Genomic DNA, 16,234 nt, shown 5'->3' with positions numbered 1-16,234 from the left:
TTGAACATCTTACTGTTGAATAGAAATACATTATTTCAAACGTGAAAAGATATCGGTTTCATGTGAATTCCTTATATGTCTTAAACTTTACGGGACCAAGCATCCTGCTGAACATCTTCCTCGCGAACGTGGCGTTTTGTAAAGAGTCCTTTAATTTGGTCACTCCATCTTAATTTATAAATACAGCTTAACCTAGTGGCGGTACTAGCTTTTGTCGGAAGACAGATGAAATTTAGTGCCATCACGTAGCTGTTCATCCCCTGTGGAAAACGGCAGTATTCCAATTGGTCGGTATTAATGAGATTTCAACAACGTTCAGAAACAAAACGGTGTGTACGATTGCGGTGTGGACTAGTAAAACTATGTCATACAAGTCGGTTGTTTTGTTTTATTTTCTTATGTTTTGTAATAGAAACATACTGCTAACTGATTTATAAACTTTTGTTTGCTTAACACAAATTCAACAATTAAAATTCGTTCATGTTTGAATTGCTTATTGAGGCACAATAAATGTCTTCCTGTTGGAGCGCGTGGTGGTTGTCCATAGTGTTTAATCAATCTGTTGACCATGCAATATCATCTCTCAATGCCAGTTGCCTGTTCACGTTACCTTCGTCAGTATCGTGCACATGTGAGCCAACAGAACTAGTTGCGGAATCGGTAAGAACAACATTCAACATATTTTCCTGCAAGGTGCAAAATATTAATAATATGAGTACAACTGATTTCACTGTTGCAGATCTATTTACCTTTACATCCATATCGATATCATGCATTTGAAACGTTTTGCGATGTACCATATGGGCAAGCTGTTCACAGCATTCCTTGCTCCAAGTACCATTCGATGGTTTTAAATATTTTAACCCTACACGTATGGCTTGGCGAGGGATGGCCGCTAATTCTCTTGTCAAAAATCTTACTTCCTGTAAAGGCACATATCTCAGATAGCCGTAATCGATGTACATCAGCAGGGCACGTTGATAGTTTACGGGACCCATCACCTGCGCTCGATACCATCGGCCATGGTATTTGGCAGCACAGTATAATCCAACCTCTACCATCCCTTCCGGTATAAGCCAATGGTATTCGGTCATCTTTGCACTGTACAGATTATCAATGTATGGCGCTAGTCGCAGTAGCTTTTCTGTGTGTTTGAACAAATGTACAAATATGTGCCTCGGATTGAGGACCGACGTAACCACCACTTGGATGGACTCTTTTGGTTTCATGTGTGTGGTAAGTGCTTCTTCCATAATTTTTTCCTTTATCGTCATTGCTTCTACAGGTACGGTAACATTACTCAACGGCAAACTCCCATTCATCTTCTTAACATGCTGTTCAATGATTGCCGTGGATATCGCGCGATTAGTCTGTTTGTATTCCTCGGCCAAAGGGTTTGTAGTTTCATCAGGTGTCTTCTCGCGTTGATTTTTGGTGTCAGGGGATATTTCCACACTTTTATGTGCCGGAATTTCGGTAGATTTCGGAAGTTTTTCTTTATCGATATCATTCCGGATAACCCGCTTGTCATTGTGCAAATGTTGCGGAAGCGTATTGTTGTTTGTTTCCTTGGTATAAAAAGCGTTCGAATTAGCTGTTTCGTCATTGTAGCCGTTTTCGAACGAATCATCAATATGGGATGAATAGCGATCATAATAAAAGTTGTTATCAAAATTAGCATAAGGTGTACGATTATGTAGTGAAGGCTTTTTCTTAACCGGTTTGCTCATTTTAACCATTTCGCGTACGTGTTGAGATTTTTCATTGCTCAGTGGTTGTACTACAGCCGTTGGTCCATATCCGCTCACCTGTAGTAAGAAATATGCAACATCAACATAAAATCAGGTTACCTTTCTTAAACTGAGGTATACGCTATGTGGATTAATTTACTCACTCGGATAGCATCAGTCATGCTCCTCAGCATTCCATCAAGCGATTGGAAGCCCAAACTGCTGTAGGGGATAGCACACCCCTCGAGATTTTTAAAATCCTTGCTCAATTGTGCAACAGTAATGCCGTTAGCGGCGTTGGATATGGCTAATGCTCGAATCATTGTTTTCAATTCGTCCATTGTTTGGCTGCAGTGTCGGCGAAACACTTGAAATACTACGAAAGTACAAGAATCAATTTAAATGTTCTCCTATACTCAACAACCGGAGTTGAATATTGCTATACATTACCTTAAAAATCACCGGTATTTTAGTGCTAAAATTGGAAGAAATACTTAAAAGATAAAATGTCCTTAGAACGTGTTTGCCGGCCACGGCTCTTGATGGAATATTTGTTTACATCGCAAAATGCACAATGACTGCTGAATGACAATTTTGTTATTTTACTGGCAACCATGCCATAGCGGTACTTTTTCTTTCTTCCTTTGGAATAACATTTATGAGGATGGTAAGGATGGTGCCATTAAATTTTACAAAGCTTGCATAATATTATAAATCGGTTGATAAATAGGGAATAAGAAAAATATCCTAAATTCTGAACGGCATGCAAATGTAAAATCGCACATCTACAAGTATTGCACACGGAAGCGTAAACACCAAACACACACTTACGCAAATGCAATTTAGTTTCTGACACTACTGGCAGCACTGCTGACAATCCGCGGATTGTACGACATCTTTTGACACCCGTAGATCGGATGAGAAAATTCTGATCCGTTTTCGCACCGAACGATCGAAAAAGGATAACTTTATCCGCCGCCCTATCCTGTTGAAATCGCCTCAAGTGCAGGTAGGCATAATCACCGGCAGCGACAATCGATGGAAATAGATACGTTGGAGTGTGTTTTTACATGTTAAAAATCTTACATAACACCGTACTATCGAACCGATGATGGTGCTCAAGAACACTACTGAGCGGCGTGTAGGAATACTTGCAATCGCATACTAAAGCAGTGTTGGCTTCGTCGTAACGAGCTGGACTGTTGTGTAATCGAATCCTCGGCTGTATAGATATTCATATAAACGTTTCCATTTCAGGAACCATGTTCAAGTCCGTCGTGCCCGTGTTGTCGCAGGTGCCAGCTGAGCTATGTCTCGGCCAGCAAAACCGTGGCATGGCCACACTAAAGGCCATTTCGATCCGATTGAAGTCGGTTAAGAACATCCAAAAGATCACCCAATCCATGAAGATGGTGTCTGCCGCCAAGTGCGTATAAAGATCCGTGTGTAACAGGACATCCGAGCGAATCTCCGTGTTGTCATATATGTGTGTGTGTTTTTTGTTGTTGTTACCGTAGGTATGCCCGTGCTGAGCGTGATCTGAAGCAAGCGAGACCGTACGGTGTCGGTGCCCAGCAGTTCTACGAGAAGGCTGAAGTTGCGCCGAAGGAGGAAGATGCCAAGAAGCTGTACCTTGCCATCACTTCGGATCGTGGTCTGTGCGGTGCGGTGCATACCGGCGTCGCCCGTTTCATTCGCGGTGAATTGGCCAAGGATCCGAACATTAAGGTGATCTGCGTCGGTGACAAGTCGCGCGCTATCCTGTCGCGTCTGTACGGCAAGAACATTGAGATGGTCGCTAACGAGATTGGTCGCCTGCCACCGACCTTCCTGGATGCTGCCAAGCTGTGCAATGCCGTCCTGAACCTCGGTTACGAGTACACCGATGGCAAGATTATCTACAACAAGTTCAAGTCGGTCGTATCGTACCAGGTGGCGGACATTCCGATTTTCTCCCTCAAGTCGGTAGAATCGGCCGAAAAGCTGCCGGTGTACGATTCGTTGGATTCGGAAGTGATTCAGAGCTATCTGGAGTTCTCGTTGGCTTCGCTGTTGTTCTACACGATGAAGGAAGGCGCCTGTTCCGAACAGTCATCGCGTATGACGGCCATGGACAACGCATCGAAGAACGCCGGCGAGATGATTGACAAGCTGACGCTGACTTTCAACCGTACCAGACAGGCGGTGATTACCCGTGAGCTGATTGAAATTATTTCCGGTGCTTCAGCTCTGGAGAGCAAGGATTAAATGCCTGCAACTGGGCACGAATTGTTTATTGCGTGCTGGCCGGTTACTACTAGCGTACCGATTCCCCTTTTAACGGCTGTACCGGCAGATCGTCTTGTTCGAGCAAACATCAAGAAAGAATTTTCGTGCGAAGCGACGATTTACGTTTGTGGTGCTTTCGGAAAACATTATCTCTACACGAATGCAAGCAGAAAAGAAATAGTACTATAAAAGTAAACAAAATCCTGAAAAAACTCTGTTCTGTTTATCTGGTGATGTGCATTCGAAAATAAGAAATACTCTTGCCATACTGTTAAATGTTTATGTATTAATTTCTTGTTTAAAATTAAGTTATTTCCTGTTTTGGTCGGCGAATGTGTGCCATATATCACACAAGCCAGTAAACAGGATTAGATCCGAGCCGTAATGGTATACAACACCAACGAGAAAAAGGCAGATTAGTTCTATTTTTCGTTTTATTTTATGTGGCTTTCATTGGATTAAATCTAAGGACAATGCTAATTATTAATGTAGTCTTCTCTTCATTTCCTCAAATTAATTCTTTCATCCTCCTTCTTTTCGCTTACCGAATTGTTCACATCGTTTTGTGCACAATAATATTTATAAAACAGACAAACATGTACGTTCGCTCGCTATACAGATCCATCGCATACATCGCTTGCCTTTCATTGTCATATTTTCCTTCTCCAGCCGCCCTTGTGACGTGCGTCCGTATCATTTCTTCCGATTCTAGTTTTGCTGTAAATGTAACATTAAAAAACACTCGACAAAAGCAATCTTCCGCTGGTTGTTATCGTAGGTTGCACGCTCTAGTAATGAGCATCTCAATTGAATGTGTATTTCATAGAAGAAATCCGTTGAACGTATGTGGTGTGTTTAGAAGGTTTAACAAGCAAATGAATGAAATAATAAACTAAACGCATATATAGAGGGAATTTCAAGGCCTTAATCCTTCGCCGGAACTTCAATCACTCGCGGTTTGTCGATGATTCGTGCCGTGCGGCTACCCTTCTCGACGATACCAATGATCCAGGCTTGACATCCTTCCTGCTTTTCGATGTCCTTGCAGTATGCTGCGGCTTGTTCACGGGGCAAACAAATCAGCAGCCCACCGGATGTTTCCGCCGAATGGCCTTGTAGGAGCTGGAACATATTGCCGCAGGCCTTGGCAACGGCCGCCATCTTGGCGATCACGGGCAGATTGTGAATTACGAACGACACCTCATTCTTTTGATGGGATGCCAAAGTTTGGGCATGACCCAGCAGCCCAAACCCGGTCACGTCGGTGGCACCGTGCGCGTTATACTTGTGCATTAGGCGCGCAGCCACACGGTTCAGTCTAGACATCGAATCCATTGCGCGGTGATAAGCCTTCCGTACGTCTTCTTCCGAGACGACAAGCTTAATGCGGTTCCACCTTTCTGATTGATCCAACCATTGGTGCGCATTTACCGCAACCTGAGTTCCGAGTGCTTTCGTCAGAACCAGTACGTCACCTACAACGGCATTATCTGGCACGATGAATTCGTTCTGCTGGCAGATCGTTGTGGCTACCCCACCGATGGTGCACCACGGATTCACCACACTATGACCGCCAGTCACACTCGTTCCCGCTTCCAAGGCAGAATCCTACAACGATGAAAACCGGTTACCAACGCCGGTAAAACAAAAGCGATCCTCCAAATAAAGCATACCTTAAATCCGCGCATTATCAATGGAATGACAACGTCACGCTCTTTTTCGATCATCTTCGTGCTTACGGCAAGCAGCATCAGCATGTTGTCACAGTCCGTGACACCCATCGCGTACAAATCGCTCAGCACGTTGGCGCACGCAATCTTGCCCATCATGTACGGATCGTCTACGATCGGATAAAAGAAGTCCGTTGTCTGCACCATACAGAGGCCACCGTGTCTTAGCGGGATGACCGAACAATCCAGCCCAATGCCTATGCGGGGTGAACTAACCGGCATAAAGGGCTGTTCCGGATCCTGCATGTAATCCTGTTGCAACGACGATACCAACTTTTCCAGAACCTCCTTCGGCACTTTGCAACAGCGACCCTTCAGGTCGGCAAATCGGGTTAAGCGGAATGATGCATCAAGATCGTGTGCAGTCGGATCGAACGGTCTACGAAGCACCAGGCCCGTATTCCCAGTCAGCTCCAGATGGACCATCGGATCTTGTTGATAATCGCCCATGTTTGCTAGCGTTTAAGCCGCGTTTCACACAAGAAATCTGCAATTACCCACATAAAAGTATGGTTTACACAATAATCTTCCAACCGCAGTTGCACGTAGCGCGCCCTACTCACCGGCAATAGAGTGTTTCCGTGCTGAAGGTGTTCGTTTGAATGCAACTGGACGTATGCCGTCGATAGCCGGTTCGTCTGGAAGCGTTGACAGAGGTAGCGAAGCGGTGGCGTCGCCTACTGCGAAGATTTTCACGCGCTCAACACAGCAACACTGTTGGACTTGCTGCCAACTGTACCACTTTTTGCTTTGCGAAAGGTTTATCACAAATTTTATGTGATAACAATAACCCGCTTTACGGACCCTGCCGGAGACGTAATGAGTGGACACAAAAGTTCCTCGGGCTAATTTTTAGGTTAATACCTATTATTGTTGCTGAAGTTTGCAAGAGCAAAAGATGTAAAATGCACGCGCACTGGCGAAGAACTGTGATGGTAGGCGTGAAAGAGAGAGAGAAAGAAGTAATCTAGAAGCTTCGTTTGGTTAACCTTGCGAAGCGCACAGTGGGAGCATCATCCAAGAGTTTATTAGCGCTGGTTTATTGCTGTAGCGTGAATTTCCAATTACGATATCGATAGAATCGAAAAGAAATCTTTTTGCAAGAGTTTAAATGCTAGAAAAATTATCAAATTAATTATGCCAGATAATCGTTATTTTTTATTATTTACAAAAATTTTTGTGTTTGCCCTATTGTTCCTGGTTCTTTTGGCCTTTGCAAGATATGCTGTAGTGCAATAAGGTGGTGGTCTATACAAGTCCATTCTTCTGATGACATGAGCGTTTTTAAAAATTATTTTCCGTCTTCTATTTCGTTGTGATTCTGGCGATTTGGATATTGTTTAAAGCTTTGTTAACGTGAAAATTTTTATAATAATTTAAGATCGATCAAAAAACTGGGTAATTGTCTACAGATGGCCTCAAGTATGGCGAATATAAACAATATATTCTTCAACGGTCCCCATCGGTGTAGAAGAACCTTTGGAACAATGTTCAAAGTTTGGTACACGTCAGTTTAACAAAACAAAACCCCGGCCTTGCTCGTTCCGCCTACCCCGGTCAACAGCAAAAAGGATTGGTGTTTTCGCGAGTCTCAACGAAGCTGCTGGTAAGTGCGGAGAACCTCCCGTTCAAAGTATTAAACGTTGCATAGTTTTGGGATTCTCTAATCTGCACACCTCAACAAATAGAAGGGCTATGCAAAACAATCACCTTTCCAGTACAAAAAGCTAATTTTCATACATCAACCGGCGCTGTATCGTTACTGTATTCAATAGGACAATTGGTTATCGATTTTTCCTTAATACAGATCTCAGTTCCACATAGAAACGACCCGGGCAGGGTGTGCTAGGTTGGCAGTGCTGCGTTATCACCTATCTGACCTGACCAGCAGCAAGTTGGCATACGTACCATAACGTTGCGAAGGATACACGTGTCGCTGTGATGAGACAAACCGGTGGAATTATAGCCTGTTTTCTGGTCCTGGCCTTGCTGCCATTCCTGTCACTCGGAGACATATCGAAGCCACCATCGTATTCGGCTGGAGGAGGCACCAAAAAGGATAAACTAAAGACTGAAAAGCTACCACCATGCAAGGCGTGCACAGTGTTTGTGAATTCGTTTCGCGATGGCATCAAGCGTACGGAACGTGCGAAGCACGACGGTGGTGACGCGGCCTGGGAGGAGGAACGGTTGGGCAGCTACAAAACGAGCGAATTGCGGTTGGTAGAGATACAGGAGCGCCTTTGCACGGATGTCGTCCGTGGTGAGGACCAGTGCCATCAGCTGGCGGAAGAATATGAATCGCAGATAGAGGAATGGTGGAAAAACCATCAAACTACACATCCAGACTTGCACCGATGGTTGTGCGTGGAACAGGCGACCGTCTGCTGTCCGGATGGATTCTACGGACCGAACTGTGACGCTTGCCCGACATGCTTCGGCAATGGCAAGTGTAAAGGAAACGGCACACGCAAGGGCAACGGAAAATGTGCCTGCGACGAGGGATACACCGGCGATAACTGTGATAGCTGCACCGAAGAATACTATCAGGCCTTCCGGGACGAAACGAAACTGCTCTGCAGCCGATGTCATATTGCGTGTGCTTCCGGTGGCTGTACCGGCGCGGGACCGAATGCATGCCGGGTGTGTCGTGGCGGATGGGTAATGGACGGTACCCGCGGAGGCTGTGTTGATGTGGACGAATGCATTAAAGAAGCGCCATGTACAAAGCAACAGTTTTGCGTAAACAACGAAGGATCGTACAGTTGTTTAGGTGAGTTGGAATCTACAAGAATATTTTCCTTTTATCTAACGATTAATTATCTTACCAGAGTGTGATAAATCATGCGATGGCTGCCATGGTGATGGTCCCGATTTATGTGAAAAATGTGCCGCAGGATACGAACTAAGAGATGGAATGTGCACAGGTAAGGTTTTAAAGCATGTTATTTTTCCTGCGTGCCTGATATAACGCTTGCCAGACTTGTTTTGCTTTGCTTCAATGTTCAATTTTAATCACATTTAAAGTATTGTTTTATGTGCTGCATAAAAGTTCGTTACCGTTTATTTTGTGTGCGTAGAATTTTTGCTGGAATGTGTATTCATTGTAGTAATAGCCTTTTCCCCGGCGCGTGACTAACAATTTCGTTCGTCCGCACTACAGATACGTCCAACGAGAAGCGTAACCAGTACGCCACCTTTACGCGTTACCTAACCTACCTCGGTCTGTGCATTGCTACTTGCATCGTGCTACAGAACTCGACCTGGCTCGCGGCACTGGTTGGATTAGCCGTCGCCGTATACATTTCCGTTTCGGAGTATTGGCTCAACACTGCCCCACAGCAACCGGCGGCACCGTCGCCACGGATTTTAGACGAGATTCTTCAACAGCATTAAAAATAGAACTCCCGTCGGTATCATAATTGCCTGGGTCCGTTGGGAAAGCGCTGAACGAGGGTTGTGATGCGGGGGATTCGTCCATCGGCTCAATTTTAACTGCAGCAATATTATGAAGTGTTGTGCGTAGAACTACCGACACATATGGATGGTGATTATTTTTGGAGTTGTCCTAGGACAGCTGCGTTGGTGTATGGTCTAATGATGCGCCAAAAATACAGCCGAACATTAATCTTCCATGTGTAGTGTAATACGTTTGTGCTAGCTTATCAGAAAAAGGTAGCATCAACTCAAACAGTCTGAAACAAAATGCAACATGTACGGAGGGAAGGGGCATTTAACGTAAAACAAATTAAAATAAACTTGACAAAGGAAAAGTACTAAACTTCTAAGGAAACCCTTACCATTTGGAACCGTGTTTTCAATGTGTATTTTTTTCAACTAACTATAGCCTCACCACATATATTGGACGCATTAGGAGAGTTTGATTCGACCAGTTCTACTTCTGCCTCGAACGAATCCGTTGATGATTCCAACAATGAACGATCATCCGATACTACGCAAAACGATGAACTGTAGCAGGAAGATTAAGCACCAAAGCAGTATCGTGACAATGTGATCAACTTAACTTATAAATGGTGGAATTAGTAAATGCAATTGCATCGCAAAAAATAAACCAAATTTGTATCGTATCTAGACAATTGATGGTGAAGAATGCGGAGTAGGAATAACATTGAAAAACTCGTTTACTGTCGTTTTTGATTTCAATATCGTTTTATAGGTATACAAGAAAGAACAGATTCTAGGTTTAATACAATAAATATTTACTCCGCTTATCCAACCACTCACAATTCCCCCATCCCGTAGAGAGTGGTGTTACCGTAACTTCGATCCTCGGTATGATGGTTTATCGAAAGACTAAGAATAACATTAATAATAGCGCAACGAAAAATAGGATACACAGCAAAACGACAAATAGTCCTTAAGCTTAAGACAATAAAGGACGAATGTTTTGACAATTTCAAAAGACGAGTCTGAACAAGTTAAGAACGTGATACGATCTATCGGTATCTAACTATAAATGAGATGCTTATAAGAGGGACACAACACGCACGTCAAACACCAAACACGGCACGCTCCAGCTGACCCTAGCAGCAATGTGGAGTGAATGTGATGCATCATCATGTAGTTCGTGTCATGTTTGTGGTGTATTGCATTGAAGCGATAAATAGTCTTGTCGTTGTACAGCAATTGATGGCACGGTGAAAATCCAGTCCAGAACCTAACAAAATAAACGCTTCGGTTGCGGAGAAGTGGTGACAGAAGCTTGAACTGATTCATAATACGCGGAGCTCCATTTTACCTATCTACTTAACTTGTTCATTCGAATCTTATCGCTCCTATCGTTCGTTTTACCTACTTCCCTGTTCTACGATTCCTGCTAAGCATTCGTGTAAACGCTACGTAGTTTAAGCTAACCAATACGTCACAGATATGCGTTCGAATCGTTGTCATAAACAATTAGAAATGTTCATTAACGGTAATACATGGACACCAGTTCTAATGCAGCACACACTCGTTTTTCTAAACAAACAAAAAACAGATAAATACGGTAAATGTACAATCAAAACACGCGGTGCATTATGCAAGAGTTGTTATTGTGGTGCGTGTTTTGTCAGGGAGGGCTTAATACCGAAGAATTTGGTAGAAGAGACTGTTCGTACGATTGTGTTCATGTGTATTAATCCAGCTAGTTGATTGCTTGTTGTTGGGGTTTTGGCAGATGTAATTATTAAAAGTTTGCTGTACTTCTCTAAATGTGTTCAGTAATCAGTTAACTTTATGATTCTTCTGTTCATATCTTGCGTTGGGTTACCTTTGTGTGGCAAATTCTTAACTTAATCAGCAATGGAACACATTGTCAATATGTTAGTTTGAACGAAAGGACATTATAGTTCCCTTTCCATGTGATGTCTAATTTTCAACTAAAGGTTGCTGTTTTTTATGGTACATAAACTTGCTTTTAGAATGTGATTTGTGTTAGTCTGGAAGTATTTGAACATGTTGAATTTTGGTATATTTGTTTCTTTTTTAATTGCTGTCCGCACTACTATTAATTAACCTATGAATGTGTTTATTACGATTGTTTTAGTCACTATTCATCGATAAGCATTGTATGCTGCAATAATTAAACAAAAAAACAATTACTTCTGACATAATCATTAAACTGAAAACAGGCAAATAAAATACAAATGAAAACATCAAAAGGCGACTCTCCCCATACGTTTAGCTTTTCTGCCTTTATACGCCTCATCTAGATTATTAATTGTTAAAACTCCTTTGCCCTTTTCATCATCAGCCTTTGCTTGATTTTATACGATTATTAATGTTGTTTTAAGAACAACGCTATAACGCACGCAGCTAAGCTAAACTTAGACTGTGCTGTCTTACTTTTGCTGTAACATAAAACGCATGTGAGCGACATTGCTAACTTTGCTTTTCCGAATTTTCCATTTTTCATGTTGCGTTTTCATGCGCTTCTTCATGTTGCAAAACATGTTTTCCTTTTCCTTTTTTTGTTGTTATACATATTCCTTTCCCCACCCGACGAATGTATATATATATGCAACACTTGCTACTTCTGGTGTTAAAAACACGTATGCGCTTGAAGCGCATGTCTTCATTCTCGTTGATGCATTATGGTTACGTCCTAGCACATTTTATCTCACGGCTTACTAATAGGTTCCCGAGGTCGTCGTAAGTTGATTAGAGCTTACCATTTTCGATACTGTTTTTATTGTTGCTGCTACTGAGATCTCGTTGGTTTGTTGTTGTTGTTGTTGCCGCTGTAGTCACATAGGCATTATTGGCCGCTCCATCGTTTGGCGTCGTACGATAGGTGTACAAGCTCTGCAGCGGAACGTGCAGCAACTCGATGACCTGCGTGAAATTTGACTCTAAAATGGAAGTGAAACAATCCGTTAACTCATGCGTACTGTATTGTAAGCGTCACCACCAATGGCATACCATTTTCCGGCGTAATAATACCATGGCGGATGAGAAAATCGATCACCACCGGACAGCTGGTGGTTTTGAAGTCGGGCATAAACACCCGCTCGAGACATTCGTGGGCCGGTAGAAGTTGAAAGTTCTGCACCTCACCATCCGAATTATCAGGCACAAAGTCTTCGGGCAGTTCGAGATCGTACACGAACTCCGTGTTAGGAAAGAGACCACGTTCACTTTCGAAGAAGAACGACACGCAACCGGCTGACACGAGATTTTTTATCAAGTGCCCTGGTATCGAGGCCTCCTCGGCCGCTTCCTTGATGGCCGTTTCCAGCACACCATAACCGACCGCCAGCCCACCGCTCACCATGTTGTCCCATTTGCCGGGCCACGTCTGCTTCGTATCGGAACGTTGCTGCAGCCAAATGCAGAGACCCTTCGTTGGGTGACGTACGTACCCGTTTATCTCGACGCCGTAGTTGCGCACACCGAACAAACACGTTGCCGAGCGGTCCATCTTGAGCAGAGAGCCAGTGGACGACTTGACATCGTAACATTCATCACGCCAACCTTTCAATGCAACAAACATGCCTTGCTTGCGGAATTCGCGCAGTATCCGGTCGACCTGCTGCGAGCGTGTATTGTAATCCCGAAAGGCCGGATTCAGTTCGACAATTTTCTAAAAAAGGAGAGAAAGTAGCATTAAAAGCAAGTTCATTCATGATATTAGTTTCTTAACTGTTCGTTAACGAAGCTGCTGCTTCTTTGTTACAATCTTCAAAGGTTTATCGGTCAACAATCATCTTTATCATGCTGAGCTGAGCAAACTCTAGCGATTAAACTTATCACACAAAGTTGCCAATACTCTTGAAACAGCTCTCTATTTTTTGGTTAGTTATCGCTTCCCAAAGTTAATAATTATGCAGTCGATGACCATTCGTAAGTACCTGCTTGCCATGTTCCGGAGCTCGGATGTGAAATACTTCAGGATATTTGAGCAGCTGCTCGATCACATTCTGGCTGACCAGTCCCACTTGGTGGCCATCAACAACGAACGGGCGGCAGTCGCCTTTCATGAAACCTAAAATGAAGCAATAGAGATTGAAACGGAGAGAAGATCATTAGTAGAATAGTACAAAACAGATGGCGATGTGATTAGCAATTGTGTTGCGTGTTGTAAACGCCACGTTGGAACCATGCTCTAGGCATGCCGCCAAGCCGAAATGTAAACAGTTGTTTATCGTTTTGGTCAAACAGCTGATAGACACAAACCCGCAACAACGGCGACGGGAGCTGCTGCGTTGCTTTGAGGCAAAGAATCGATTGATGAACGGTTGTCTAAACTTTGACTATGGTTTGGATGTGTACGAGGCGCCGTTCTAATAACCCCCCATACACCAGGTTACACGACATAACACATAACGCGCGTGTAAAGCAGGATTGGATTGGACTATTGGACGAATGCACAAACAACTTTTCGGAACGAAAATGTCGTGGCAGTGACGTGACGATTTTTAATGAGCTTGTTTTCACACTCTGTACGGCCGACCGTGGCATATTTGTTTGAGCAAAAGTTTATTTTAAAATTTCTTCATCAATTCGCGTACGCAGCGGACGATGGACGGGGAGCGATGTGTGCTGTATGAGAATGATGCAGACCACCGCCTGCATGGTACTGTTCAGTTGCAATTTTGTGTTTGTGTACAGTAAGGGTTTTCACATGCTTTTTTGTTGCTTATCTCTCCGACCCATTATATTGATCGCGAGCCCTACCAACGCCATGTCATATTTGTTCACTTTCGATTCCTTGCTGATTTGTATGCCGAGCGGAAAATGGAATACAGCAGAACCACCAAAACGCTTACACAACGTACGGTGGCTTAGTCAGGCCCGTTTCGATCACATATTCCCTCCGCAAATCGTCATTCCGTTGGTGTTAGTTTTATGCAATCGGTTGATCAGAACTTTGCGGATTATTACGGCGACGACATAAGCCACTGCCGACTTGCTACGGCCGTGCTCAACGCCGTGGAAAAAAAACACTTTTCCTGCTACGGGCCAAAGTTAACCCATCAACGCCAGTGGACCTACAATAAACAGATGCTAATAATCACACAACGTTTGCACTTACCGTTCAGATAGAAACAGTTGAACTTTTGTGCAAGCTTCAGCAGCCGTGACATCTTTGGATCTGGCTCATCACTTGCCGTTGTCATTGTTGATGTTTTGAACGATGATGCCTGGTGCCGTGGTTTCGGATGTTGCTGGCAAAACACTACCACTGCAGCTGCTGCTGTTACTGTGTTTGTTCGTTCGCACTTTGCACACAAACTCTCTCTCACACACGCACACACACTCGCTCAAATGGTCTTTCTCGCTCCCTTCAGCAGCGCGGTTGACACATAGGGCTGACGGGAAGAAGAATACCGCGGTTCTTATCGACGGAAATGCACCAAGGATCTTTGCAGAAATAGCCCTTTTTCATATTATTCTGATGATTTTGCTTATGTCATGGTATAGAACAGCAACTGCCCTAAAACTAATGGTCACACACAATCGTATTTAACGCCCTGCGGATGAATGGCGACACTGAGCTGGTTTCATACTGTTTTCGCATACCTGTTTTATCTCACCCAGTGTCCGCAGAAGCACCCAAGCAGCACAACCGACGATGAAAACAATTTGTACCGTGTGGGGCACACAAATGGAAAAGCAAATTTTCTACCCTGTTTCGTGTGTGCTATCGACTGACACTGTCGTTCCAACGCCTATGTCAACGTTGACCACAGCCAACTGCTAACCACACGCCCCCGTATTGGTTTTCGTGAAAAACTCACACTTTGCGCTGGTTTCATAGCCAAAGCAAACACTTTTCTTCCACCTGGAACGTGCAGCCTACTGTTGCTGTTGGGGTGAAAATCTTTGGAGCACCATGTGTCACCATTGCGTCGCGTTCAAATGTTCAAAGGATTTTCCTGCAAATTGAGGAACTAGTTTTTCCACCCAGCCGGCTTTTCTGCTGTTTCACGTTTGCTCTCTCTCGTCACATTACACTCTTTGGGAATGATTCGCATTCCGCGCGCCACCACACGTCCGTTTTCACCTATGAAACGATAAAATCTATCAACAGGAGTGTACAACAGCGTGTAAATGGACTGCACGGAAATGGTTCGGAACAGTACGGAGCAAACGTTGGGCGATCATTTGTAGTAATTCTACTATTCAAGATATTCGCCAGATGTTGTGTATTTAACTTCCGACACGTGCACAATATGGAGTTTTTTTGAACTGCAGTGAGTTTGACGCCTCTGGCCGCTTGATTTTGTGGTGGGCTTATGTTTACAGCCGCGGGTTTTGCGATCGACTCGGGATTGCACAAAAGCGTTGCAAATGGTTTGCAAATTTCCAATTCAAATTCATGCATCTTCTTCTTTTGATCAGAAATTGTTTTTAGTTTATGCTTGGTCAATTCTTTATCATTGAACAAATATTACATTATGATAAGATTGTTGCCAAACTTACGAAAAATGATTTAGTATGGTCAAATTTTTACGACGCATCAGCATGGTGATGGTGGTGCTGCTATTTTTATCGTTTCATGACATTGTTGAGGCACATATTTAAGATTTATTACATGCAAACTAACAGCTACCAACCAAACTCAAACACCTAATTAATTGCTCGACATGTATTTTGCTCTTCTGCTCCAGCTCTTGGTAAAAAACACACATATCTTTCCTATCGATTTTTTCCAGATGACCCGTTTATGGGTTTCTTTGTTATGCTTGGCGTATCCAAAAAACATACAGCGTCATGAAATTGGGCACGACGCAAAACGGCTCTGGAATAGCGTGTGACGTATTATCTATGCTCGATGCATGTTTGGGGTTTTAAGGGATTGCCAATATTGTAGAATTTCATCATATTAAACAGATCTCGCGCACAAAAAAACGGTTTGAAAAAGGAATTAGGCAGGGTATTAGCAGAATGTGGTTAAAATCGAAGGGAGGGGAAGTAAACAACACTATTCACACACACAGTGGTGTATGCTCACACAGCGTTAGTGTTGGTGAAATCGATACCACAAAGGCTCTCTTGTTT

General features: G+C 43.5%; 5 protein-coding genes across 7 annotated transcripts; 2 read left to right on the top strand and 3 right to left on the bottom strand.

The window, feature by feature from the left end:
* Positions 1–339: 339 nt before the first annotated feature.
* LOC125766246 (uncharacterized) lies at positions 340–2,306 on the bottom strand. The gene is made up of 4 exons (XM_049432033.1): positions 2,181–2,306; positions 1,895–2,106; positions 750–1,808; positions 340–686 (listed from the first exon to the last, which is right to left on the bottom strand). The coding sequence occupies exons 2-4, from the start codon at positions 2,069–2,071 to the stop codon at positions 555–557; spliced, it is 1,368 nt and encodes a 455-aa protein (XP_049287990.1). The 5' UTR covers positions 2,072–2,106; positions 2,181–2,306; the 3' UTR covers positions 340–554.
* Positions 2,307–2,594: 288 nt separating this feature from the next.
* LOC125766267 (ATP synthase subunit gamma, mitochondrial) lies at positions 2,595–4,274 on the top strand. Its single transcript, XM_049432063.1, has 3 exons — positions 2,595–2,739; positions 2,988–3,156; positions 3,248–4,274. Exons 2-3 carry the CDS (start codon positions 2,993–2,995, stop codon positions 3,975–3,977), a joined length of 894 nt encoding a protein of 297 aa, XP_049288020.1. The 5' UTR covers positions 2,595–2,739; positions 2,988–2,992; the 3' UTR covers positions 3,978–4,274.
* Positions 4,275–4,414: 140 nt separating this feature from the next.
* On the bottom strand, positions 4,415–6,693 carry LOC125766251 (inactive selenide, water dikinase-like protein). Its single transcript, XM_049432044.1, has 3 exons — positions 6,292–6,693; positions 5,672–6,215; positions 4,415–5,606 (listed from the first exon to the last, which is right to left on the bottom strand). The coding sequence occupies exons 2-3, from the start codon at positions 6,176–6,178 to the stop codon at positions 4,923–4,925; spliced, it is 1,191 nt and encodes a 396-aa protein (XP_049288001.1). The 5' UTR covers positions 6,179–6,215; positions 6,292–6,693; the 3' UTR covers positions 4,415–4,922.
* Positions 6,694–7,212: 519 nt separating this feature from the next.
* Positions 7,213–9,856, top strand: LOC125766253 (cysteine-rich with EGF-like domain protein 2). Of its 2 annotated transcripts, none has more exons than XM_049432047.1 (4): positions 7,213–7,334; positions 7,536–8,501; positions 8,560–8,655; positions 9,576–9,856. In XM_049432047.1, the coding sequence occupies exons 2-4, from the start codon at positions 7,670–7,672 to the stop codon at positions 9,701–9,703; spliced, it is 1,056 nt and encodes a 351-aa protein (XP_049288004.1). In that variant the 5' UTR covers positions 7,213–7,334; positions 7,536–7,669; the 3' UTR covers positions 9,704–9,856. The 2 variants fall into 2 exon arrangements, with proteins under 2 accessions (XP_049288004.1, XP_049288003.1); XM_049432046.1 differs by lacking the exon at positions 9,576–9,856 and adding an exon at positions 8,892–9,521.
* An 847-nt stretch (positions 9,857–10,703) lies between these two features.
* LOC125766259 (uncharacterized) lies at positions 10,704–15,321 on the bottom strand. Of its 2 annotated transcripts, XM_049432054.1 has the most exons (5): positions 14,753–15,321; positions 14,265–14,672; positions 13,081–13,214; positions 12,152–12,812; positions 10,704–12,081 (listed from the first exon to the last, which is right to left on the bottom strand). In XM_049432054.1, the coding sequence occupies exons 2-5, from the start codon at positions 14,347–14,349 to the stop codon at positions 11,891–11,893; spliced, it is 1,071 nt and encodes a 356-aa protein (XP_049288011.1). In that variant the 5' UTR covers positions 14,350–14,672; positions 14,753–15,321; the 3' UTR covers positions 10,704–11,890. The 2 variants fall into 2 exon arrangements, with proteins under 2 accessions (XP_049288011.1, XP_049288009.1); XM_049432052.1 differs by having other exon boundaries at positions 14,265–15,321.
* Positions 15,322–16,234: the final 913 nt, after the last annotated feature.

The sequence above is a fragment of the Anopheles funestus genome, chromosome 2RL (assembly GCF_943734845.2).
Source record: "Anopheles funestus chromosome 2RL, idAnoFuneDA-416_04, whole genome shotgun sequence".
Classification (NCBI taxonomy): domain Eukaryota; kingdom Metazoa; phylum Arthropoda; class Insecta; order Diptera; family Culicidae; genus Anopheles; species Anopheles funestus.
The sequence above is the reverse complement of the archived record's forward strand: the minus strand, read 5'-3'. Positions and strand labels throughout refer to the sequence as shown.